Source organism: Abramis brama (genome assembly GCF_963993115.1).
Source record: "Abramis brama genome assembly, chromosome: 2".
Taxonomy (NCBI): Eukaryota; Metazoa; Chordata; class Actinopteri; order Cypriniformes; family Leuciscidae; genus Abramis; species Abramis brama.
This window is the reverse complement of record NC_139964.1, coordinates 25,687,816-25,715,647: the sequence shown is the minus strand read 5'-3', so window position 1 is coordinate 25,715,647 and position 27,832 is coordinate 25,687,816. Positions and strand designations below refer to the sequence as shown.

General features: G+C 38.6%; 3 protein-coding genes across 5 annotated transcripts; 2 read left to right on the top strand and 1 right to left on the bottom strand.

Moving 5' to 3' along the window:
* The first annotated feature begins 72 nt into the window (after nucleotides 1-72).
* Nucleotides 73-10,742, top strand: golga7ba (golgin A7 family, member Ba). Of its 2 annotated transcripts, none has more exons than XM_084107100.1 (5): nucleotides 73-208; nucleotides 7,290-7,415; nucleotides 7,882-8,034; nucleotides 8,185-8,286; nucleotides 9,627-10,742. In XM_084107100.1, the coding sequence occupies exons 1-5, from the start codon at nucleotides 197-199 to the stop codon at nucleotides 9,705-9,707; spliced, it is 474 nt and encodes a 157-aa protein (XP_083963226.1). In that variant the 5' UTR covers nucleotides 73-196; the 3' UTR covers nucleotides 9,708-10,742. The 2 variants fall into 2 exon arrangements, with proteins under 2 accessions (XP_083963226.1, XP_083963225.1); XM_084107099.1 differs by lacking the exon at nucleotides 73-208 and adding an exon at nucleotides 991-1,241.
* Nucleotides 10,743-12,366: 1,624 nt separating this feature from the next.
* Nucleotides 12,367-21,577, bottom strand: crtac1a (cartilage acidic protein 1a). Of its 2 annotated transcripts, none has more exons than XM_084094573.1 (14): nucleotides 21,437-21,577; nucleotides 20,843-21,039; nucleotides 20,130-20,326; nucleotides 19,915-20,051; nucleotides 19,466-19,622; nucleotides 18,758-18,892; nucleotides 18,544-18,680; nucleotides 17,030-17,166; nucleotides 16,863-16,945; nucleotides 16,671-16,771; nucleotides 15,986-16,154; nucleotides 15,044-15,189; nucleotides 14,809-14,851; nucleotides 12,367-12,652 (listed from the first exon to the last, which is right to left on the bottom strand). In XM_084094573.1, exons 2-14 carry the CDS (start codon nucleotides 21,031-21,033, stop codon nucleotides 12,642-12,644), a joined length of 1,644 nt encoding a protein of 547 aa, XP_083950699.1. In that variant the 5' UTR covers nucleotides 21,034-21,039; nucleotides 21,437-21,577; the 3' UTR covers nucleotides 12,367-12,641. The 2 variants fall into 2 exon arrangements, with proteins under 2 accessions (XP_083950699.1, XP_083950698.1); XM_084094572.1 differs by having other exon boundaries at nucleotides 14,990-15,189; nucleotides 21,437-21,570.
* Nucleotides 21,578-21,939: 362 nt separating this feature from the next.
* r3hcc1l (R3H domain and coiled-coil containing 1-like) lies at nucleotides 21,940-26,304 on the top strand. Its single transcript, XM_084095908.1, has 8 exons — nucleotides 21,940-22,050; nucleotides 22,594-23,073; nucleotides 23,177-23,364; nucleotides 23,448-23,518; nucleotides 24,349-24,444; nucleotides 24,561-24,701; nucleotides 24,808-24,868; nucleotides 25,479-26,304. The coding sequence occupies exons 2-7, from the start codon at nucleotides 22,600-22,602 to the stop codon at nucleotides 24,858-24,860; spliced, it is 1,023 nt and encodes a 340-aa protein (XP_083952034.1). The 5' UTR covers nucleotides 21,940-22,050; nucleotides 22,594-22,599; the 3' UTR covers nucleotides 24,861-24,868; nucleotides 25,479-26,304.
* The last annotated feature ends 1,528 nt before the right edge of the window (nucleotides 26,305-27,832 follow it).

Here is a 27,832-nt window from a genome sequence, read left to right as displayed (position 1 = left end):
TATTTGACTGATTAAACCCTAATAATAGAATCTGAGCGGCGTCTCAGTCCGTTGCTCCTCCCCCCGCGCGTCATCACATTGTGTGATTGTTTCCGGCTCCGCCCCCTTTTTTATCCCCGAGCGCAACCGTTTATTCCCGTGAACAACCCGCTTCAGCACCGGGACAGGCATCGCGGTCGCGCCCTCGCATGGCAACATGGCCACAGAGGTGAGAAACACCCTCGTATAACCTCATTTTTTGCACCATCTGCATTAACTAGAGCCGTTTTTGTAAGATATACCTTCTGAATCGGCGTCATTTTGGTGATTTAAATCTGGGTTGGAGATCACGTGACGTTACAGGCAAACGCGAATAGCCGTCTCTGCTTTTACGCGTCGCTTTTTAAATCCATGATCTGTTATGATTATTGCTCACATGATTAAACTAAACATACAATACACAGTGAAAACTAAACGCTAGACATGGACAGCCACAAGTGAAGCGCGATAGATAGATAGATAGATAGATAGATAGATAGATAGATAGATAGATAGATAGATAGATAGATAATGTTATCATGTGGTAATCTCAAATAACGTTAACTGTTTTTTATTTCAGTCAAATGTTATTTATTAGGACTGATTATACTGGGTTACCACAATTTTAAAGAGGGCGATCATAGAAATTTTCCTAGTTGTTACAGGTGACTAGTTAGTAATGTTCACATAGGTTTTGTTCAGGTCAGATCGATTGCTGGTGTTATCAAAGCATTGATACTAAGACATTTTGTAATTCATGTTAATATGTCAGTTTTGTAATGGTCAATATTTTATTAAAAGACAGTAAAACAAACAGCTAGCTGTTTATAGCTTGACAGAGGGTGTTCAGATTTTCGGAGATGCTGTTGCTTAGATCAGACCCGTAAAAAAAGTGTGTGCTTAAAGCATTGTGTTCATTCATCATTCATCACTCGAGATGACAAAGGCTTGTGTGTGTGTGTGTGTGTGTGTGTGTGTAAACTGTACAGTCGGAAGGATCCGGTGCCGTATTTAAATTAGCGCGTGCTGTGACGTGGCCGAGCGCGCAGCTGGACATCAAAGAGGATAAAAGCGACTGTCCGCGGGTCGTTAAGCTCTTTTGGCTAAAATATATTGGCAGATATCGCGTTTGTGAGTTTCTCTCGTCGGTGACCGGTTCAGGAATGATTTCAGCACCACGGACAGCGACCGACCGAACAAAACTCCCGTACTGTCACGAGTCTGTAAGCGTTTTATTTTTATTTCCCTTGTTAAAAGTGGTTTAAAACTGGCAAATATGTGCTTTAATGTGGTGATTTCATGTGGTTTTGGGATTTAAATGTGATTTCACAAGTTATTCAGAGGTTTATTTAGGAGTCAAAAAATGTGTGCCCGTTGTCCCGGCGCGTAACCTTGAACGCGCGCGTGATATTGTGTTTCGAGCGCGAGATCTCTTTGTTTAATCTCGTGCAGACAACAAACGCACTCCTCACGTTTACGATCAATAATCATTCTGTACAGGCTACACCGGCTGGTTAGATTGTGTTTTGATGGTTTTGGTATCAGTGTGAGTGTGTGTGTGTTAAATGATCGTCTCCTCGCGATCGATCGGTTGTGCTCGCGGGAGTCAGGAACAGTGTCTCTCATCTTTCTGAGACAGTTACCGAGAGCGGCTTGCATGCATAATTAATAAGGCATTTAGTAACAACAGCCCAGAGCGTTTAGTCATGATAAGTCTCGGTTTACCCGTACATAGTGGCTTACCATAGTACAGTGGTGGTATCAGATGGTAAAATGCCTGAATGATTAGCATATTCACGTACCAACTGCAAGTACTTCAAAAAGCATGGTACTACCATGTTTTTTACCAATTGTACTATGCATACGTGATTCTTGACCACTGTATTATTTGAAGTGTCATGCAGTGGTATATGAATTATTCCACATAATGGTACTGAAGTACCATGCTTTCATTAGACCAAAATCCTTTAGTTCTGGTTCCTTCTGAGTGTATTTCAGGGAGTTCAACAAGTAAATGTGGTGTTGTGCATTTATTTGACACCAGATGTGCCTCTTATCTGGGCGGTGCAATAATTCTTGAGATCTGTGCAAATGTTCAGTGCCAGAGATTGACCGAGTCCACAGCATTGAAGAGCTGCTTGTCAAGACTCTCTCTGTCTGTGTGTGTGTGTGTGTGTGTGTGTGTTTGAACCAGCGCGTGCTGTCTCAGTCTGTTACTATATCAGAAGGAGCCGTGAACTGGCAGGCCCTGCTACTAAAACAGAGCCAGTTTTTAAATAAACAGGTTGTCAGGACTGGCCATGTAATTATATCTGCCCTTGCTATCTAAACAATCTTTTTTCTGACCTTTAGATGTCCAAAGATAAAGAATAACATACTAATAGCCTTGTATATGTTGTGTAATCCTACCCTAACCCTATAGTAAGTTCATGTAGTTAATTCATATTATTCAGTACTTAAATAGGCTATATAATTACACTGTAACAATGACACCTTAAAATAAAGTGTAACCCAAAGTGTTTGTGTAGTTTGATGCTGTGCAGTTTGTCATGGAATGTGGTTTCTTATTAGAGTCTTCCAGTGTATTATTATAGGTTTGATCATTCTGGTTTGTGAAAACAACATCGGTACTGCAAGAGAAAGAGGTGAAAATGCAGAGAAAGTGTGGGGGATGGAAGGGCCCGCTCCTGCTGATGTTAGTGTGTGTTGGCAGTGACAGATGGCCAGTCTCTCTGATGTTTGTGTGTGTCCGTGCAACACTGGCAATGAAGTGCCCATTCAATTATGAGGTCATCACTGGATTAATCTATAAATTAGTGATGACATCACTGCATTACTGAACAAATTATGACATCGCTGACTGCATTACTCTATGAGTTTCGTGATAATTAGCTCACAAAATGCAGTGCCATCATTAGCTTCGAGTAATTCAGTGATGAGCTAACTACAACATCACTGACTGCACAACTCTGAGCTAATGATAAAAAACATTGCATTACTCTGATGTAATGACAGAATCACTGCATAACTCTATGAGATAATGACGTCACTGCATTACTCTGAGATAAAGACACCATCACTGCATTACTCTGAGATAAAGACACCATCACTGCATTACTCTGAGATAATGACACCATCACTGCATTACTCTGAGATAAAGACACCATCACTGCATTACTCTGAGATAATGACACCATCACTGCATTACTCTGAGATAATGACACCATCACTGCATTACTCTGAGATAATGACACCATCACTGCATTACTCTGAGATAATGACGTCACTGCATTACTCTGAGATAATGACATCACTGCATTACTCTGAGATAATGACATCACTGCATTACTCTGAGATAAAGACACCATCACTGCATTACTCTGAGATAATGACAACATCACTGCATTACTCTGAGATAAAGACACCATCACTGCATTACTCTGAGATAATGACAACATCACTGCATTACTCTGAGATAAAGACATCACTGCATTACTCTGAGATAAAGACACCATCACTGCATTACTCTGAGATAAAGACACCATCACTGCATTACTCTGAGATAAAGACATCACTGCATTACTCTGAGATAAAGACATCATCACTGCATTACTCTGAGATAAAGACATCACTGCATTACTCTGAGATAAAGACGTCACTGCATAACTCTATGAGATAATGACGTCACTGCATTACTCTGAGATAAAGACGTCACTGCATTACTCTGAGATAATGACAACATCACTGCATTACTCTGAGATAAAGACACCATCACTGCATTACTCTGAGATAATGACAACATCACTGCATTACTCTGAGATAAAGACGTCACTGCATTACTCTGAGATAAAGACACCATCACTGCATTACTCTGAGATAAAGACATCACTGCATTACTCTGAGATAAAGACATCACTGCATTACTCTGAGATAAAGACGTCACTGCATAACTCTATGAGATAATGACGTCACTGCATTACTCTGAGATAAAGACGTCACTGCATTACTCTGAGATAATGACGTCACTGCATTACTCTGAGATAATGACGTCACTGCATTACTCTGAGATAAAGACACCATCACTGCATTACTCTGAGATAAAGACAGCAGGGATTAAAGTTCTCCGTCGCTACGACGGATTTCCGTTAATTGCAGCAAGTCTATGACGGATTTCCGTCAATATGGTTCCAGTCTGTCCTTAATGTCTTAAATTCACTTTTAATAATTTTAAGGCCGTAAATAGGCTTTCATTTCTCAAATAGTGTAATAAATGTCTTAATTTTAGTTTGAATAGGTCTTAAATTAAGGAAAGACGAGGTGTATTCACCCTGCTGAGGGGGATGTGATCAAAGCCTGGAGTGGAGCAAAAGCACGTTCCTCTCTCCACTCTAAGCATTCTGTAATCACTTCGCTCATGGTCCACTCCGGGTTTTCAATTACCGCGCACGGAAAGTGCATGTCAGGCTACAGTTGAGCGCTGAGGTAGAACTAATATATTTCAGTTACCATGGACACACTTATAATGCAGGTAGGGCTGGGCGATATATCGATATAAAAAATATATCGATATATTGTTTAAATGCGATATGGAATTAGACCATATCACATATATGGATATAGTTCAAATTTGCGCTGTGATCCTTGCTCCCCGCGCCCCCGCTCCTCCTATTCCACTCTGCGTGCGTTTATTAGAGCATGTTATGTTATGAGAGGCGAATCATGACTACTTCAGAAAACCCAGCACAATAGGAAGTAGGAACTACCAGGCAGTGACATAAGTGTACGCTAAAATAAAGTTTTTCACCTCAGAAAAACGGACTTTCTTGTCCTGTCAGCCGTTATACTGTTCTCGTAGCGCACACTCAATTGCACGCGCACATGCGGCGGCGCGCGCTGTATCGCCTCACTGATCAAGCTAGTGCAAAAGAAACTACGAGCATGCAAATAAAAGTAATGCAGGGATGATTTTCATTCTATTCACCAGGAGCAGTTTCCATGTTTCATTAACAGTTATTGTTAATATTGTGTATTCACCATGGTAACTGTCGTTTCCATATTAACCCCAAAATGCCACTATTTTTCTTTGTATTATTTTTTATATTTTTAAATGACTGTAGTGGCTCATATACATTGTATTAACAAAAACTAGTTTGGGACTGCTATTTAATAGCTTTAGCATAGGCCTAATGTTTATTTATTAGTACTAGTCTTTACTATTAGTCATATTCTTACAATTTATGTTAAGTAAAGGGGAAAAGTACTTGTGTGTGTTAACAAATTTTGTATATATATATATATATATATATATATATATATATATATATACAAAATTTGTTAACACACACAAGTACTTTTCCCCTTTACTTAACATAAATTGTAAGAATATGACTAATAGTAAAGACTAGTATATATATATATATATATATATATATATATATATATATATATATATATATATATAATATTTTCCCCTTTACTTAACAAAAGTTTAAGGGGAAGGCTTAGCGAAATGGGGGGAGAATGGCAAGCCTTTTAGTTCGTGGACTAAAAAAATCTAACAGCCAGGTTACAGGTACGTGTCTTTGCACAGTATGTCACAGGAGACTTCAATATGGCAGTAATGGTAAAAAAGTGCTAGGTCGCCATCAATCAGAAGCTAGTCACAATGCTGCCGTTCGTGCTCTACAGTAGCTACATGCTCCCTGCCTGGTTTTCATAGATTAAAATAGAAATAAAAAGAAATACGCCTACTGGCAATATTAAAGGGGTTTAAAACGTCTCCCCTTAAAACGCTATTGGTCTCGACTATGTAAAAAGTTAAAGGAATATGACTTGGCCTAAAAAAAAAATTCAGTCAGAAGAATTTTTTTCACTTTAATCCCTGAAGACACCATCACTGCATTACTCTGAGATAATGACGTCACTGCATTACTCTGAGATAAAGACACCATCACTGCATTACTCTGAGATAATGACGTCACTGCATTACTCTGAGATAAAGACACCATCACTGCATTACTCTGAGATAAAGACATCACTGCATTACTCTGAGATAAAGACACCATCACTGCATTACTCTGAGATAATGACGTCACTGCATTACTCTGAGATAAAGACACCATCACTGCATTACTCTAGACATCACTGCATTACTCTGAGATAAAGACACCATCACTGCATTACTCTAGACGTCACTGCATTACTCTGAGATAAAGACATCACTGCATTACTCTGAGATAAAGACGTCACTGCATTACTCTGAGATAATGACGTCACTGCATTACTCTGAGATAAAGACGTCACTGCATTACTCTGAGATAAAGACGTCACTGCATTACTCTGAGATAAAGACACCATCACTGCATTACTCTGAGATAATGACATCACTGCATTACTCTGAGATAAAGACATCACTGCATTACTCTGAGATAAAGACACCACTGCATTACTCTGAGATAAAGACACCATCACTGCATTACTCTGAGATAATGACGTCACTGCATTACTCTGAGATAAAGACACCATCACTGCATTACTCTAGACATCACTGCATTACTCTGAGATAAAGACACCATCACTGCATTACTCTAGACGTCACTGCATTACTCTGAGATAAAGACATCACTGCATTACTCTGAGATAAAGACGTCACTGCATTACTCTGAGATAATGACGTCACTGCATTACTCTGAGATAAAGACGTCACTGCATTACTCTGAGATAAAGACGTCACTGCATTACTCTGAGATAAAGACACCATCACTGCATTACTCTGAGATAATGACATCACTGCATTACTCTGAGATAATGACACCATCACTGCATTACTCTGAGATAAAGACATCACTGCATTACTCTATGAGAAATGACAACAACACTGCATTACTCAATGAGGTAATGACGATGACATCACTGCATTACTCCTTAAGTTCCAAGTAATGCCATGATGTCATAATACACTCTAAATTATGCAGTGATGTGCTAATGATGACATCACTGCACTATGCTGCAAAGAGTTCTAAAACCACCATCTAATGTCACTGACTAGAAAGTTAGTTCATAGCAGTGATGTAGCTGAATACTAGTGGCTAATTTCCATGCCCACACTTCTGTTTTCAATAGAAAATGCTACAACAGAGGACAGAAAACTGCATTCATCAAGCCATTTTTCATGGATTGTTTAACATCTAGCAGCCCAAGGTAATGTAATTTATGATTAGATCAGACTGTAGCGCACTGTAACCCTCTCTCTCTCTCTCCTTCTACTGTAGTTTCATAACCTTCAGGAGTTGAGACACAGCGCATCTCTAGCCAATAAGGTCTTCATTCAGAGGGACTACACTGATGGCACAGTCTGCAAGTTCCAGACCAAGTTCCCCTCCGAGTTAGACAGCAGGGTAAGTGTGTGTGTGTGTGTGTGTGTGTGTGTGTGTGTGTGTGTCAGAACAAAAGAGAGACAACGCAAGTAAAAAGGAGCAGAAGAGAAAAAGACAACAAGGCTCTTCACTCAGAGAAACTCTGCTCTTCAGCAAAAGCACTGCTGAGTGCGCAAACTCCACACAACACACACATAATGAGCTGCTAATAGAGCTGATAATAGAGCTGTTTAAAGGTGTAAGATCATGTTACAGACAGCCACTAGAGACTTGCTGAGTAAATGGCAGGGAGAGACCGTTTAACATGTAAAGCTTTCAGTGGCATTCTCACAATCTGTTTTATTATGAAGAAATTGTGTTTTTTTATTTTTTATTTCAGCACCTGATCTTTTTTTTTTTTTCAAACTCACTAGTTTATGCCATATAATGACCTCCATGCTGCTCTCTGATTGGCTGACTCATCTTGTCCTTGTATCTGATTGGTCAGATTGAGAGGACGCTGTTTGAGGACACGGTGAAGACGCTGAATAATTACTATGCAGAGGCGGAGAAGATCGGAGGCCAGTCGTACCTCGAGGGCTGTCTGGCCTGTCTCACGGTTTACCTCATATTCCTGTGCATCGAGACACGCTATGAGAAGGTATGTAATCAGTTTCAGATAAACCCACCCCGAAATGACACGCAAAAAGAAAGCTAACTGTTATTGGTTACTTTACGTGTTGTTTTTGCAGAATATGGAGAATATAAAAGAGTCTGACAGTCAAAAACGTGGTTCTGTGTGTTTGTGCAGGTGCTGAAGAAGATCTCGCGGTACATTCAGGAGCAGAATGAGAAGATCTACGCTCCAAGAGGTCTCCTCATCACAGACCCTTTAGAGAGAGGCATGAGGGTCGTATCCTTACACAGTCTAGAAACTACTGTGTGTGTGTGTGTGTGTGTACCTACTTAACTATATTTTGGAGACTGTAATTTGTACCCAGAAGGGACCAAAACCTGACAAAATCTCCAAAAACCTCCCTTTATGGTCGTCCTCATTTGTAAATCTGGTATAAAAATACGTTTTTTTTAAAATGTAAAAATGCAGAAAGTTGTGTGTGATGGGTAGGTTTAGGGGTCGGGTTAGTGAGTGTGAGTGTGTATGTTGGGTAGGTTTAGGGGTCTAGTTAGTGTGTGTGTGATGGGTAGGTTTAGGGGTCGGGTTAGTGTGTGTGTGTGTGTGTGTGTGTGTGTGTGTGTGTGTGTGTGTGTGTGTGTGTGTCTGTGTGTGTGTGTGTGTGTGTGTGTGTGTGTGATGGGTAGGTTTAGGGGTCGGGTTAGTGTAAGGAGATGTTTGTACAGTATAAAAACCATTAAGTCTATGGAATGTCCCCATTTAAATAGCTAAGTAAGTGTGTGTGTGTGTGTGTGTGTGTGTGTGTGTGTGTGTGTGTGTGTGCGCAAATGGTTAGTGGAAAGTGCTTATTCTTCAGAAATCTTGTTAGTCCACCTTATGAGCTCAAACTTAATATTTCATGAACACTTTTATATCATTTTTATTTTGTATGAGGTTTTCAATTAATGTAACCCTGAAGACAAGATTGTGAACAAATGTGGAGTACAGTAAATAATGTTTCTGGTTTATATATTAATTAAGATTTTTATTTTAATAAATTGAAGATCAATTCAACAAATAGTTGAATTTCAAATAAACTAAATGTTATTATTCATCAAATGAAGTTGTTTACTAAGATTACATTTTTTTATTTTATTTTTTATACTATACATTAAATATAAATTTAACAGATTATGCTGAATTTAAAATAAGCTATTTTTGTGCTTTTATTGTATGGACAACGGTTATCATTGACTAAAACCATAAAACCATTTAGAATAAAAACATTTTCATTACTTGAAAAAATGTAATTAAATAAAAAAATGGGGGAAGAGATTTTCATTTAGTTTAAGTTCAAGTACTAAAATAACTAAAACTAAATAACATTTTTTTTTAATAAACACTATATTGACAAAACCTAATAACAACACAACAAAATTGATAAAATCTTCACTAAAATTAAAAAGAAAACCAAAAACTATAATAGTATATTATAAATTGGACACCAGTTTTGATCATATTCATGTTAGGTAGTCTAGTATGAGAATGTATGTGTAAAGTTATTTCTTTATCCAGTAGTTTGCGCATGTAAGGTTGTTTAATGCTGTGTGAGTTTTTCCCTTAACCCGAGTGTGTGTTAGATTGAGATCAGTGTGTATGAGGATCGTGGTTCCAGCGGCTCAAGCTCAGGAAGCAGCACAACCAGCAGCAGCGGACGATGATTCACACACACACACACACACACACTGAAACATTCACCCGTCCACACACACTCACTCGCCCACGTGTGACGCCTTCATACTGACGCCCGCTGAACAGACACACTGACCAGTTCAGCATCGCCAAACAGAAACACACCTGACATGAACTGCCTCCACAAGACACATCAGCTGTGAGCAGCGCGTCATTACCTCAGTCATCTGGATAGATGTTACCCTCCGGCACCTTCACAAACCTGCAGTCGTTGCACATCCCGAGTCACTAGCTATAGAAGCTTGTGTCCACCACAGGATAAAAAAATAAAAAAGGTAATCACGACTTTTTTTTTTACAATTCTGACTTTTTTCTCTTGCAATTCTGAGAAAAACAGCCAGAAATGCGAGATTTAAAGTAAGAATTGGGAGGTAAAACTCAAAATTCTGAGAAAAAGTCAGAATTGGGAGAGAAAACGTCACAATGACCTTTTTCCACTTTCTTATTCCGTGGCAGAAACAAGCTTCCACACTAGCTGTAGCATTCTGGGTAACGCTCACATAAGCTTCTGTCACTGTAATATGCAATCTCACTCACGACGCCATGTGATGTAGCTGCCGATCGGCACACGACAGTCTTCCATTTCCATGATTCTTGACCTTTTATTAGATTATTTGGAGATGAGCACTTTTACTGGAATTATTGACTAGAGGTCATATTTTAGAGTAGGATCAGTAGTTGTTGATGAGAGGACAGGGTGGATATCTGACCCCAGACACTGCCATCTTAAACCACGGGTACTATTTATGACTTTATTTATGATTTGCTTTATTTCACAGTGTGCTAATCGTTCATGCTTTGTAAAATAACGCGCCGTCAGAGCAGAAACGAGTCCTGATGACGTGACTGCCAAGAGCCAGAGCTTCCTCACATGATCCTTCACCATGAGCTTCCATTTCTTACTGTGAACCTTCGGCCCCGTTGATGCACAGAGAAAGAGAAAGAGATGAAGAGAATGCTTTTCTGTTGTGTAGCAAAATAAACGAACAATGATGGTCAAACAAGCCAGTTCTGCATTTTCTTTTTCAATGTTATTTAAATGTTTTTTTTTCCTGATTTTAATTTAAGCATTTTTTACTTGATTAAAAAAAGTATTGTTTTTTTTTTGGCTTGAAGTATTAAGATATCAATATAATATTTTTTTATAATAACGTAATTTTTAATCTAAGTTGCAATTTAACACATTATGTTGAATGTCAAATAAGCAATGTTTTCATATTGAATAAAATTATTATAATATGTTTAATATTTAGGCTATTTTTATGTTATTTTAGATGATGGTTTATATAAAAATCTCATATCTAGCTCTCAATACAAATAATTTTTCGGATTTGTGCATTTATTAGAACAGTAACACCATTATGCATCAATCATTTTACATATTTGGCAGACGCTTTTAAGCGACTTCCTTTGCATTCAAGCTATACATTTCAGTCAAATCCCTTTTTTTTTTTTTACTTAAAAAAAGTATACAAATGAGAAATGATAATATGCATATTTATGTTGATTTGGGTGTCCCTTATAGAGTCAACTGGTAAGGTCCTGGGATAAAAAGATAGTCAACATTACATTCCAGCCGGTCCGGATCTGGGCCGACACTGTTGCTGTCTGGGAGCCTTTAACCTTTGCTCGCTGACCATCTTCTCCTTATAGAGATGAACATTCATGCAAAATCGCTTTACAGCACCACTGTGTTTTTCGGTCCCTGGTCCAAAACTCAGAGGTCTGTCTTCATCATCTTCATCATGCTGACCGAGAGAACCTAACAAACCGTGAGACCGAGCAGAACACAGAGGCTACAGAGACTGAGGCTACTTGAGCAACACACGGAGACACTCAGCACTGAGACCAGGAGAAGCTCAGGAAGAAGATGAAGACTAGAACAGGCAGGAGAGGAAGAGACGCTGCTCTCGGACCTGAAGCCACCGCTGGAGAGAGAGAGAGAGAGAGAGAGAGAGAGAGAGAGAGATGATGCAAGACTGAAGGTAAAGTTAAGGCATGAGAAAGAAAGAGATGGTGATTCTAATGTGGAAAGAAAAGAGGACCGGGTGTGAAAGGAGCCAGTGGAGGTTCAGGTAAAGTCCTCCCAGCGAACAAGGAACGTTCTGTCACGGTTCTCTCAAAGTTATGAACAAACGTTCCTCCAGTAACGTTAATAGAGCGTTTGTTCAAAGTTATCTGGTCTTTAATAATGTTAGCACAGAAATGTTTATTTTTTTTCTGAAAAGTTTTAGTTGGACATTAACATTTTTAAATGTTGCTACTTGTTTCAAGAACGTTCAGAGAACATTCAGAAATAACGTTTTCATAACTTAACAGAAACGTTAGCGAAACGTTCTTGGAACATATTTTTTTCATGTTTGCAGTTTGCACCGAATATTAGGCTGTTTCGCATTATGAGACTGAATGGCTAAATTCTTTCTATTTCCTTCCATTCAACTCTGAGGCGCATTTCTAGCCTGTTAGTTATAGATTTTACTGCACTGATTTTTTATTTATTTTACTATTTACTATTTTAGTCTTTCTACTTCAAAACATTACATATAATTTAATGTGTTGCTTGATGTTTCTTTGTAATTATTTGTGAGATGTATATGGACATTGCTGGAGGACAGAATACACTCACACTGCGCTCACAATAGCTTTATTTTTATTGCACATCATTCCCATGTTAAGTAAACAAGTTGTTCTAAAAAAAAAAGTAAAAACATTTTTGAACATTTTCAGATTTAGTTAGCGCTGACTATCGTTATTTCCCTTAGAAATGTAATGGAGTAACAGCACAAGTGTTCAGTAGAGGACTGTGCGTCTGAAGGTGAATAAGTGAAGAGTTTCATCAGACATCTGACAGCACAGCTCTGATCATGATGATGATGATGCTCGTAATGTCCAGCTGAAAACACTCAGCCTGTCACTGTTTGAGGGGCAAGAGAGACAACACAAACATTTCATTGCTTTACAATTATTCAAGCATAATTCATTCAAGAATAATTCACAGAAGCTATCATATTCTTAAACCTTATCGTCAGCCAATCAGAGCAAATAAATATGCAAAACCCATAAAAACAAAACAAATGGAATTTCTTTTTTCTTTTTTTAACATCATTACATCGTTTGGAGTATAAGAAACAAATGGTGAAAAAAATTGTATTAATATTTTATATGTCCTATGTAGAGGACACCAGGATTCAGTTAATTAGCAAATTAAATTAAAAAGGTTTTTATTTTTTTTATTCAGTAAATTTTCTTTCTATAACTTGTCCTCTGTAAAAGATATGAGAATAATATTGCATCATGAAATGTTTATATTTTGCATTTAGTATGCATACTAGAGCCTGCATTTAATAGGTGTTTAATGTAAATCAGGGTTTTCAGGAAACTTCCAGCTGAACCAAACTATGCACAAAGATCCGTACAAAGATTCTCAACTATGGCTTAAAGGTTATTAGAGAATGATTTGATATATTATTTTACTTTACACAATATGTGTGTGTCAACATGGCCAAAAATGGGGTTTCCATTATGTACAATGTATATATTCATTGTCTCTAATTTGCATATTATGTTCTTAATATGTGCATTATGTGTTCTTTGATGCAGCGTTAAATAATGAGGTAATAATGAGGTAAAACAGCCAGCAGCCATATCTCCCTGTAGCCCAAGACTGGTTGCCCACTGAAGCTAAGCAGGGCTGAGCCTGGTTAGTACCTGGATGGGAGACCTCCTGAGAAAATCAGGTTGCTGCTGGAAGAGGTGTTAGTAAGGCCAGCAGGGGGCGCTCACCCTGTGGTCTGTGTGGGTCCTAACGCCCCAGTGTAGTGACGGGGACACTATACTGTCAAAGAGCACCGTCCTTCGGATGAGACGTTAAACCGAGGTCCTGACTCTCTGTGGTCATTAAAAATCCCATGGCATTTCTCGTAAAGAGTAGGGGTGTAACCCCGGTGTCATGGCCACACACCATTGGCCCTTACCAATCATGGCCTCCTAATAATCCCCTTACATTGAATTGGCTCTATCACTCTCTCTCCTCTCTCCACCTATATCCGGTGTGTGGTGAGCGCACTGGCGCCGTTGTACTGTGGCTGCCGTCGCATCATCCAAGTGGATGCTGCACACTGGTGGTGGTTGAGGAGAGATCCCCTGACATGATTGTAAAGCGCTTTGGGTGTACAGTAGTACATATGAAAGCGCTATATAAATGCCCGATTCTATTCTATTCTATTCTATTCTAATAACTTGGCAACATTTTCATAATATCTCATATTCCATAGAAATGTTGATATGTAATTTCTTCCCTATCCACTAAAGTGCCTGATAAGCGTGCAGTAAAACTGATGCACGTCTCATAACAGAAAGTCATATTCTGATTTGACACCCCACTAAAGTGTCTTGAGATGTTCATTTACAACAAACAATATGAAAATGAATCAGATTTAAATGATAATTAGATCATATTCCCATAAGAGTCAATTTAGTGATTCAGTTCATGTCAGTCATATATGAAGACCAAGTGGAGGGAGACACCTCTGAAAGCCTGAGCGTGCTCTTCATGGGACATCCAGACTGTGGCTTATATGGTCTCAAAGAAATTTGCTAGGATATACAGGGTGCAAAATTAAAAATAATATTTAATTTTTTTCAACAAAATGCCTCAGTTTTAGTCATTGAGAAAATGCACTGAGCCTAAATATTTCTAACTTGTCAGGAATTGTATTTTGCACTATTGTACTAAAAATATATATTTTTGTCCTATCACAATGAGATTATTAAATTTTTTGGGTACATTTGTGACAAAAATGCACTTCTCATCCCGGACCGCAACAGTGTTGGCCCAGATCCGGCCCACATCTGGTACGCGTTGAATCCACATTTACCAGATGTGGATCTGGACCGACACTATGTTGCTCTCTGGGATTATCAGCAATGGTCATATTATAATTCTTATAATTTAAACCATAAACAGTCTTTACAGAAGTGCATGTAACTCCCATTTGACACGTTAATTTGGGACCCTTGAGGATGTCGTTCACAGGTAGTAATAGGCTGATAGTGTGGGGATCATCTTACCTGCACAGCGGCCGCTTGTGTTCACTGTGAATCCCTCTCCACACTGCAAAGCATCAATACAGAGTATTTAGTATTCGCTTTAGTATTCTGAACACTTTATTCAAGCCTTGAGCGTCTAAGAATACATCTGTGCTTTGTTCTTAAATGTCTACACTATTCCTGATCCTGCATATCTGCATACCTGCCTGTGTAAGCTGTGCATTGACTCCTCCTCCTCATTTGCATGCACCCGTACCTGTGCGTCAGAAGTGAGGGCTGACTCCTCCCCTTCATTAGGATATGCGATCTCGATGACTGTGTTCATCTCAGCAGACTCCAGTGACCGAACGATGGAGCGACCATCCGGCCAATAGACTTCAATGCTGGTGGCATCATCGGTTCCTAAGAGCCAATGACATGAGACCATGAATCCCATATGCTAATGAGTGTGCTAGAGCGATAAAATTAGTCATAATAAAACACCCTTTCACTACCGTTCAAAGGTTTCCCAGACAGCAACATAGTGTCGGCCCAGATCCGGCCCACATCTGGTACACGTGGATTCCACCCTTACTGGATCTGGGCTGACACTGTGTTTGTGTCTGGGTTTTAATATTTTTGAAAGGGTCTCTTATGCTCATCAAGCCTGCATTTATTTGATCAAAAATACAGTAAAAACCAGAATATTGTGAAATATATTTACAATTTTAAATAAGTGTTTTCTAGTTGAATATATATAAATATAATTTACTTCTGTGATCAAAGCTGAATTTTCTGCATCATTACTCCAGTCTTCAGTGTCACATGAGCCTTCAGAAATCACTCTAATACGATGATTTGATTTTGAAACATTTCTGATTATTATCCATGTTAAAAAAAGTTGTGCTGCTCCATATTTGTGTGGAAACAGTGATACATTTTATCTCAGGATTCTTTGATGAATAGAAAGTTGAAAAGAACAGCATTTATTTAAAATTCAAATCTTTTGTAAATTTATAAATGTCTTTACCGTCACTTTTGATCAAACTAATGCATCTTTTCTGAAAAAAAAAAAAATTACCCTCAATCACCCCAAAGTTTATACCAGCAGTGTGTGCAGAATAAAAAAGCTTCATCTACACTGAAACGACATATATCAGGTATAAAACTATTTAAAAGAAGTCAAAATGTATATAAGATGTTGATGAGCTGCTTGTACCTAAACCGAAGTGAGCCACGGGCTCCATCTCGCACAGATACCCCGACCCTCCGTCAATGATGCGAGTGTGTGCGCCGCTGTGTTTCGTGAACATCACCACCTTCGCTCCACGAGCAAACGCCCCGAACTGTGTGCGAGGAACCACACGCAGCCACTTATTGCTGGAGCCCTGCGGACAGGACAATAAATAGAGCCAAGATGACTAAAAATATTATATTTATATGCAAAACAGGCATATGAGACCCTTACAATCTCATATGAAAATATGAGCAAATCGCATCCTCCTGAGACCCACAAAAAATAGTTTTGTAAATTTAAGTGTTTTTTTTTTTCATCATTACATCTTTTGGAGTATGGCGACAAAAAATCTTTTTTTATTTATTATTATTCATATTTTATATGTCTTATGTAGAGGACACCAGGATTCAGTTACTTAGAAAATTAAATTAGAAATGTGTTTTTTTTTTATAATTTTTTTAAGTTCAGTATACCAGTCAATTTTTTTTCTGTAACTTGTCCTCTGTAAAAAGATACGAGAATAATGTTGGAAAATGTTTATATTTTCCATTTAGTATGCATAGAAATGTATATTTACAATTTAAAAATGTATACATATACAATAAGGACCAAAAGTCTGATATCAAATTGACAGGTTTTTACATTGTAAATGAGCTTTCTGGCATACCTGGTTGACCTTAAACACAGAGATGGGCTGTGAGGCGCTCTCACCGTGAGCCACCAACAAATCCAGCAGACCGTCGCCATCAAAGTCTGTCACTGTGGCACCTGTGCAGACCACGTTATTAAGAAAGAAATGAGGCTGTTTATTCACACAGGAAGTGGCTCTGGTCATGTGATGTTGGTCAGGTGGTCTCACCTGTGCCCCGGCCCTGAGGCTCAGAGGCGTCTCCCACATCCAGCTCTGTGACGTCCGGGTCAGAGTTCTGCTTCCTCGACACCCTAAACAACCACAAGGCAGTGTTGTTTCAGTATTATTCATGCTCCATTATAGCGTTTATTGATGTTTTGGATTAGTTGATGCACCTGAAGATTCTGTTGGGGGCGTTTCCTCGGTAAGCAATGTTATTAAAGAAGACTTCAAGCTGAAGATCGTTGTCAAAGTCGGCAGCGATGACGGTGCGAATGGGTGACGGAGTGGCGAAGGCCTGTGTGGCGACGTCCTACAACAACACAGCAGACTCATTCATTTTTACAGATTTATATAGATGCACATTGTGAATAATTACTTGCAGATTGCAGACGGCGCTTGCAGAGTTTAAACAGGTTTATATTTGAAAGAAAATGGAAAAGAATCTGCTAGTGCAATAAGACAAAATATAGCTATATCAAAGATATGAGTGAAGCTCATTGGGACAAACTTTGATGTTGGCTTGGAAAAGCCATATGAAGGTTTGAAAGTTTTATAAGCTTTACATTTAGTGAAGTGGAAAAAGAAAGAAAGAAAGAAAGAAAGACATTGCTAGCATGAATTTACGTTTTAACACATTGCTAGCATTAGCATGTTTTTCGATCATGTTTTAACAGGTTGTTAGCATGAACTAGCATGTTTTGCTAACATGTTCTAACACATTGTTAACATGAATTAGCATGTTAGCATGTTTTATCACATTGCTAGAATGAATTAACATGTTGCTATGTTTTAACTAAGCATGTTTTACCATATTATTAACATGATTTACCATTTTGCTAGCATGTTTTAAAATGTTGTTGGCATTATTTAACATGTTGCTAGCCTGTTTTAGTATGTTGTTAGCATGAATTAACATGTCGCTAGCATGATTTAACATGTTGTAAGCATGATTTATCATGTCACTAGCATGTTGTTAACATTTCGCGAGCATGTTTTAGCATGTTAACATGAATTAACATGTCGCTAGCATTATTTATCATGTTGTAAGCACGATTTATCATATCACTAGCATGTTGTTAACATTTCACAAGCACGTTTTAGCATGTTGTTAGCATGAATTAACATGTCACTAGCATGATTTAACATGTTGTAAGCACGATTTATCATGTCACTAGCATGTTGTTAGCATTTCACGAGCATGTTTTAGCATTTTGTTAGCATGAATTAACATGTTGCTAGCATGATTTAACATGTTGTAAGCATGATTTATCATGTCACTAGCATGTTGTTAGCATTTCGCGAGCATGTTTTAGCATGTTGTTTACATGAATTATCATGTCGCTAGCATGATTTATCATGTTGTAAGCACGATTTATCATGTCACTAACATGTTGTTAGCATTTCACGAGCATGTTTTAGCATGTTGTTAGCATGAATTAACATGTTGCTAGCATGATTTAACATGTTGTAAGCATGATTTATCATGTCACTAGCATGTTGTTAGTATTTTGCGAGCATGTTTTAGCATTTTGTTAACATGAATTAACATGTCGCTAGCATGATTTAATATGTTGAAAGCATGATTTATCATGTCACTAACATGTTGTTAGCATTTCGCAAGCATGTTTTAGCATGTTGTTAACATTAATTAACATGTCGCTAGCATGATTTATCATATGTCTCTCGCCTTGAATCTCTTCTGGCTGTCCTGCAGGTACAGGCGGTGTGGGCCGTTCCAGTTGCCGTAAACGATGTCCGTCTTTCCGTCGCCGTTAAAATCGGCCAGCGCCACACCTCTGCCATGCTGATATCTGTCTTCAACTCCTGCCATCACAAAAGAAGACATTAGATTGAGGTCGAATTGACAATCATTACTGTAAGTATGAAGTCCGGTGTCTCACCTGCCTTGGCCGCCACGTTTTTGAAGGTTCCATCACCCTTGTTCTGGAACAGGAAGTTGGGTCCATTCTCATTGTCACAGAAAATATCAGATCTTGCGTCGCTGAGGATTGGACCGACAACTACACCACGGCCACCTTATAACATAACATTCTGATTTATAACATGTTCCTAGCATGTTTTATCACATTGCTAGAATTAATTAACATGTTGCTAGCATGTTTTTATATGTTGTTAGCCTTATTTACAATGTTGCTACTATGTTTTAACACATTGTTAGCATTGTTTACCATGTTGTAAGCATGTTGTTAGCATGATTTAGCATGTTGCTAACATGATTTATAATGTTGCTATCATGTTGCTAGAATGTTGTTAGCATGACTTAACATGTTGCTAGCATGATTTAGCATTTTGTTAGCATGATTTATAATGCTGCTAACATGTTTTAGCAGATCGCTAACATGATTTAGCATTTTTTTTGTGTGATTTCTAATATTGCTAGCATGATTTCTAATGTCGCTAGCATGTTGTTAGCATGATTTATCATGTGGGTAGCATGTTTTTTGGAACGACAACTACACCACGGCCACCTTATAACATAACATTATGATTTATAACAATAATATTCCAAACTTTTGAACACTAGTTTATATAAAGTCTTACACCTAATATAAACGAACATGACTTTTGTCGCCTGTGTCGTCTCTGACCTGTGTACTTATTGACGTTGACTTTCGGCGCTACATCAGACAGAGCGATGACGCCTTTCTCCACATCACTGGCGGTCTCGTCCATCTCTATGAGCGCGTGCGGCCCCACGTTACCGCTGGCGTAGTTCGCCACGTAGATTGAATATCGACCTGTTCCCTACAGCAGCATGAAGGCATTAAAATGCAGTTCAGCGTGTGTGTGTGTGTTCAGTGTTAAGTGTTTAGTGAATGTGTTCAGTGTGTGTTTAGTGTGTGTAGTGTGTGTTCAGTGTGTAGTGTTCAGTGTGTAGTGTGTGTGTTCAGTGTTCAGTGTTTAGTGTGTGTGTTCAGTGTGTGGTGTGTGTTCAGTGTGTAGTGTGTGTGTGTTTCCTACAGCATGAATTAATTGAAATGCAAGAAAAATTATAATATTTGCACAGTATTTAATAAGGAGATGAATAATTAAGTACCTTTCTGTCAACACAAGCTACGGAGCGTCCCGCCATGCGATTGGCAACTCCTCTCCGCACGTTGATGTCATCACCGAGCAGATCCTCGAAACGACCGTTACGAAATTTGAAAAGTTTGTCCGCATACGTCGCCCGACCTTCAAAGAGTTCAGTTCGGTTCAATTAGTCAGGGCTCGTTTCGCGGGTCTGTACGGGACACGTGTTTCTCTGCGTACCTGAGAAGGCGTTGTTGGTGTTGAGGAAGTAGATCTCCTCTCGGCCGTCTCCGTCCACATCGCAGGCCGTCACTCCGATGGCGTTTCCCTGCGGATCTCTCAGGGCGTAGTAAGGAGAACTACGCTCGTCCACCGCAATGTTCACTAGTTTGTTTTGGGTGCGGTCATACTTCAGAACCAGGTTTGGGCCGTTATACCTGACAATGGACATAGAACTACAGCCTTAATGGGTGGCACTCATGAAACATGTCAAGAACATGTCCAGAAAAATATTAACGGTCTCAAAAATAAGCTTCATTATTTATCAATTATATTCATATATTATATTTTAAATAATAAACGTTGTAATCACCATTATGGTGATCAGTGTTTGCTTTAGTTGGGCTCTTCTTGGCCCTTGACTTTTTAATGTTAGAAGGCAAGAGAAATACTGCGGATAATCTATTAGGAATTTATTGGTTAAAACATTATCATCTAGTAGCTCACCGTAATATAAAAAAATACTATTATAATATTATATTAATTTGCGTAAGCAGCGAATGGGATGTCTGCGCTATCTTTGAGGAAAATATTACTTTTACCTCTACTTTTTAATTTGTAGATAGATAATATTAAATATAGATAGATTACTTTGGGTTCAATAAATATTTGCCTATAGGCCTATGTATATGGCTGTTTTCTATATAGCTGATGTTATGCTGGAGTTTCTTTACCCGGCCACCACCACCTCCAGATCCCCGTCTCCATCTACGTCTGTCACCGCCATCCCATAATTCAGCTGGGTGGGGTTGTGAAGAGCATCCGGAGGCAGAACTGTGTCCGTGTTGACGGAGAACATGGGCTGAGCTTGAGAGAGAGCAGAGAGACCCAAACCGAGAAGACACGCCCACCACATCCTCATCATCTCCACCTGTCAATCAAACATTCTTACAGTATTTAATAACAGTATTCATACATACAATACGAATCACATCTAATATGTGTATGTGGAAAGCTTAATGACATTGCTTACACAGAAAATAAAAACACACATAAGATATTGCAATTTGATTTAAATTAAACTAAAATAATGAATAAAGGAGAGGATGCAACTCAGAGCACAAATATGTAATTTTGCATTAAAGAAAACAAACAAAAGAACTTTCAGACAGGAACTATAAGCAAACCTAAGAGACGTTGTTCATGCATTTGAAAGCATTTGTTAAGCATGCAAGTCATCACCCCAAAAGAGAGACGTGTTTTTCTCGCTTAACAAATAAATAATAATGTGTCACATCCACTTGTCGTGGGTTATAGAGTGTACTTACGTTTCCAGAGTTTCCAACAGGTGGCTTGACTCAAACGCTTGGAAAATTATGTTTGATTTCTGATTTATATGCTGTTTTTTCGGTTTTCTTACACAACTTCAATGCAACCACCTTACACAAGCGCTTGTGTAAGCGACTGTCCAATCACAGTCGAGTACTTAAAAAGCTGTGGAGGCTCGACCAATCACAAACCCGCAAGAGAAAAGAGGGCGTTAACGATCGGCATGCAGATTTTACTCAAATAATACATCCACAGACTAGAAATAAATTTAGTTGACTAAAAAATAATAATGCTTGTATGTCTTGTTTATTTTGGTGTTTACTGTGAATAAATAAAATGTAGCGTTTGTTAATGATAACATAAGATACTCTTTAATCGTGGCCATGCCAAGGTCATGATTATAATGATTATGGTCATGATTTTCGCAGTTTAAGAACGAAATGATAAACCGTATGATAATTATATTCGTCGCTCATGCATCTTTCCTAAACTACACTAATAAACTACAACTACCACTGAAGGTTTTCCTATTGTGTCGTCATGACGTCCTCCTTACGTCTCCAAACATCCGGTCATGGTTTCAATGTTTCGGCGAGCTGAAAAATATTAAGATGTAAGTAGAATTATAATGCGAATAAAGCTACTAAAGCTTAACATACTACCCTGGAAGATTTTGCTGTTACTATTAGTACTTCATAGTTGTTTTGGTTTCTGAATCATGTTACGCTCAGTAAACGTGTGTTTATGTATAAATATGAATAACGTTACTGCTTTTTTGTTGTTGTTTAAGATAGTATGTAAAACACTGTGAAGTATACAACAGTACTCATTTTAAACAGTAGTATGCTTCATTGTTGTCACTAAACCTTTTTATTTTGAATAGCAAACACTGTCTAAAAAATATTTTGTAAAATATAATGATTTTGCATTTTTCATCCGAAATGTACGTTTAGGACAGATGTAATTGTAAATAAGTCATAAAAGTGATGTTACAAAATCAAGACTTATGGTGTATGTAACACTGAAAAATAAAGAGTCAAGTTTTGACAAATATAGTATGCTATTCTATACACAGATAATTTATATTTAGTATACATTCTGCATACTTTTGAGTAGTAAGTTAGTAGGCTATTCTAAACACACTTTCCTTATGCAGATCCCTATGGAGACAGAAGCATCCCAGCCAGAGGAAGGGTCCAAAACGGCTCCCGCTGCCCGGACTAAGAAGGCCACCATGGAGCTCTACGTGCCCAAGAAACGTCAGGCTGAGAAAATAGACCCCAAAGATAAGCCTCAGACAGGAGACGACAAGAAATCCAGACCCAGGCCTCGGTACACCGATAAGGCCCGCAAGAACAAGAAGGATAAAGCCAAAGCGACCGAGACCCCGAACGGAGAGGTAAAACAGGATGATGGGGGACCAGAAGTGGGAGATAAAAAAAACCTAAACAAGCAAACAGAAAAAGATGAGTCCAGAGATGACACCAAAGCCAGAACTATGAATGTACCAGACACAAGTAGCTCACTAGAACATGAAGAGATGCCAGAAGAGGAGGAGGAGGAGGATGAAGGGGAAAACTGGGATTCTCTGTTTAATGATGATGGTGACTGTCTTGAACCCAATTTGATGGAGGGGGTATGAGTTACAAAGATGATTCAACTGTGCTAAACACATTTTTTGAGTGAACTGTCCCTTTAATAATGACATAATTAATAAGACGCTGTTCTTCCTGTTTCAGATGTCCCTTGAGGAGGGCCGCAAGAAGGCGTCCATGCAGGACCCGCGTTTCGACTACTATAATTGGTCGCCAGAGGATGATGAAGAGGTGGAGCTTCGGGACGACGAACTGGCACACATCGTTGAGATTTATGAATTTCCGTCCGAGTTCAAGACGGAGGACTTGATCAGATCCTTCAGCTCTTTCCAGTGCGTGAATCTCTGATCGTGAATCTGACGGCCCAGAAACGGCTGCTGTTGTTAATTGTGTGTGTGTGTGTGTGTGTTTACAGGCAGAAGGGGTTTGACATCAAGTGGATTGACGACACACATGTTCTTGGCTTGTTCTCCAGTCCGATCGCAGGTCAGTCCGTTTTCCTGATGTTGTGGATCGCTTTATGACTCAATCGCTGGTGGAGAAATGGCTTGATGGTTTTAACTTCTGTGACGTGAAATAGTATCAGTGCTGTGAAAATGAAACAGGACTGCGAAAATATAAGAAAAAAACAAAGTAGCACAACACACTTGTAGCCAATCAGCAGTAGGGGACGTGTCCACTCATGGGGGAGGAGAGAGAGTGAGCCAATCAGCCGTAGGGGGCGTGTCCACTCATGGGGGAGGAGAGAGAGTGAGCCAATCAGCCGTAGGGGGCGTGTCCACTCATGGGGGAGGAGAGAGAGTGAGCTAATCAGCCGTAGGGGGCGTGTCCAATCATTATGGGGGAGGAGAAAGAGTGAGCCAATCAGCAGTAGGGGGCGTGTCCAGTCATTATGGTGGAGGAGAAAGACTGAGCCAATCAGCAGTAGGGGGCGTGTCCACTAGGAGGAGAGTGAGCAAGAGGGAGATTTGAAGACTGTAGAAAGAGAGATGGTCGAGATTTACAAAAGAGGAAAGGTCAGAGGAATATTACTGGAAAAAGAAGGGTAATGATCAGGCAAGAGTTATTTTGGGGGCGGAGCAATGAGGGGAGGGGTGTTTGTGTTTGGGTGTCGATTTCAAATATCAACAGTGTTTCTCAGAAATCGCTTACTGCACCTTTAATCGACTGCTAACTATTGTGTTAATATGTTCTGTGCTTTACCCAGCTTATTCTTCAAGAACTTAAATGTCAGTAGCATCACACACCAATTCAAAACATTCCTTAAACCCCCCAAAATTAGAAACCTTCCCCTTTAACTGTGTGTGTGTGTGTAGCTCGTGATGCTCTGAGGATGAAGAACCCCATGATGAAGGTCAGGCCTCTCTCCAAATCATCAAACGCCACTAAAGCCAAAGCGCGCAGCTGCTCCGGTACTCTTCCTCTTCGTCTGTTTTTTTTACTTGTGTTTGAACTGTTTTGGGCATTAATTACAATTTAATTGGTTATTTCTTGAATCCGCAAACCTCAAGCCTGATTTCTCTGTCAGATTATCTGCTGCCGGCTAAAGAGCGTCCTCAGACGAGTGCGGCTCTGGCTCGACGGCTGGTCATCGGCGCTCTGGGCGTGAAGAGTAACCAGACCAAGGAGGACCGAGAGGCCGAGAGGAACAAACTACGGCAAGCCAAAGGTGACATTATCATTCTCAGCTGTTTTCTTTTTATTTGCTAGACTGGTAAATACATTTCTGAAAGATTCCAAAAAAGAGGGATTCATTTGATCTGTTTTGTAATCAGAGCAAAAGCGTTTGGCCGCTAAGCAGCGTGAAGACGCCTGGGAGGGCAACTGAAGATACAGGTTTGTGTTTATATGAACTACAGTCAAACCAAAACTTATTCAGACACCAGATATCATTTTTGATATGTTTTACTAGTGTGTGCAGGACACTATAGTTCATTTATGTAAGTGAGGATGGCAAAATTAAGTAAACTGTGATATATTATACCCAAATATTCTTGATACAGTAAAATATATAAAAAATTTGGGACCAAATATTATTCAGACACTTTGAGCTGATCATGTTTTGCTGAAGTGTTTTTTCTGTAATTGCTAATGTGACCTTTTCACACACAGACTGAACTAAATGAAGCATTGCTTGGTGATTGGTTGAGCTAAACTGGTGTTATATAATTGTGTAGTTAAATTTAACAGCTGACAGATATTCAACATAATTCATTAATGAGACAGTCTAACAGAAGGATGGACAAAACCAGAGAAATATCAACTGATTTAATAACTCTGAGTTCTTGTCATATTTTATAACCATTTTCTAAACTATAGCGAATAAACTGTGATAATGTTGAAGTTGTCTGAACAAATGTTGGTTTGACTGTATGGAGCTTTTGGATTTGAAGCTTCAGTTCAGGTCTCACCTGAAGTCCTTTATCTCTGGGTCTGGGGTGTGAAGGTGCTGGACCTCGCGCACGGGTTTGAGAGACGCCTCCCCGTCTCAGTGGATCAGGACTACTGCCAAACCAGCACGGACTGAACCAAAGCCACAAGAACAGGGAAACGGGTTCATCCACGCCAAGTGTGAGACTCACACACTAACTTCAACAGGGATCATTTTCTGTTTCCTTGAGATTTGTCTTGAACTGAGAACTTTTCCCCATAGATGTTTTTGATTGTTTTCAGGTTTAGAACAAGCCATTTTAATGTTTTTCTTTTTTCTTTTTGTTGACTTAAACTAGATCACATCAATGTGAATTAGGTTTTCTTGTTTCGGTTTTCGTTCTTTGCTTCAGTAAAGAGATGTTAAGTCGAAACTAAGAGCTGATGCTGCCTTTCATGTCAGTTGCTTTTTATGTGGACTTTCTTTATCCCTAACTTAATCTGTTACACGTCAAAACAAAAAGTAAAAAAAAATACAATTGGAATTACAAAAAAAACTCAAAACTAATCATAAACAAGTAATATTTTTTTGTTATGTTGATTTTTTGTTGTTGTTGGTGGTAAGAATGTGACATGAGGCTAAAGTCCATTGCTTAATAATTAAATAAAATTATTATTAAATTAAACATTTTGCTTAATGCCAGTCAAACCTTCAGCACTTTCTAACGCAGAACATTTTTGTTTATTACTGATGTCAATATATTCTGTTAACATTTATCTCCAAAAGGTTTTGTTTAGGTGCTAAATTGACAAAGTCTTTGACTTGAACAGGTCTGTTGTTCTCTGTCGAGTGCACATGATAAATTCCCAGGTGTGATCTCAATAAAAGTGTTTCAATCTTTCTCTAGAAAATAATTCATTTGAATGTACTGTACATAACACTTGTGTTCGTCGGTTTTCCCAGTAAGTGTGCAATTAATTAATAAAAGGCCCGTTCACCGATAACGCTTTGAGAATAGGCAAGTTCGCAACACAACTATAACGAAAACGATCAATAAATATAGTCGCAATCTGGCCCGAAACTGGTCCATTTAGAGGAAATCTTTAGGTGTTAATAACTGTTTCCCATGTATTGATTTATTTGTGTCGGCCCACAACAATTTCAGTATTGACCGCCACGAAGAGATTTCAGTGCTTCCCATTCATTCATTACACTGTGGCTAACTTCTCATAATGACATAAATTAAGAGTCTTTAATATCGTGGTTTATTGCTGTCAAACAAACTAAAATCTAAAGCGCGAGAAGGCTTTGTGTCCTTACTCTGTAGGTGCAACATTTTTTTTTTACATTTGCATACTTGACAATTACAGCTTTTCACTAGATTTGTAATGAGATGCGTTTGTAAACTTGTTTTCCGCCAAAATAAAAGCTCACGTGTTTATCTATTGCATGTATAGAAATGAGGACAAAAACTAATTATGAAAGTTTTGTTTATTTTTCCAGTGCATTTGTTTTACAATGGCAAACAAATGGCTATTACTGTCATTATTAGTAGTAGTAGTAGTATAGTGTAATGTAGACAGACACTATCACAACTAAAAAGAGGTTTGAGTCCTTGCACAGGCCATATAAGCCATACTATGTACAAAAAATTAGATGAGCCCAGAATATGAACGCAACGCGTTTAATTGCATGTTAAGCATTTTCCTGTAATTAAACGCGTTGTTCATATTCTGGGCTCATTAATTTTTTGTACATAATATGGCTTATTTATATGTTTACTGAGTTTGGTCTTTTACTATCACTGTCTTGGTACATAAATCACATAAGCGTTTTTAACGTTCAGCGCTTTAGAATGTCCCGTGTAAACACAGCCAAAGAAACTCACTCTGATATTCTGATGTCCCGTAGATCTGAAATCCAAAAATTACAATTCGTATGTGCTCTCCCTCATGTCGTTCCAAACCCGTAAGACTTTCATTCATATTCGGAACTCAAATGAAGATTAAAGAAAATGCTTTTTTTTTTTTTTTACCAATTTACAAAATATTAATCTCCAACGGCGTGTTCAGGAGAGCACCACGACACATGCGTGTTGACGCGAAAGCAGTGAACGCATATTCTTGTAAATAAATTGGTACATTGTTTGCGCAAAACAAAACACTCACCTTGTTTCATAAAATTGAGGTTAAACCACTGGAGTCAGAGGGATTACTTTAAGGATGTCTTTACTACCTTTCTGGGGCTTAAAGTGGTAGTTGCGTAGCCTGTCAATAGAGGAACAGAAAGCTTTTATTTCTTTAAAATGATCTTCATTTGTGTTCTGAATGAATGTCTCACGGGTTTGGAACATGACAATTTATCTTTGTTGAAATACAGAATATATGCATGTCAATTTTATATACACACTTTTTAGAATATATAATGTT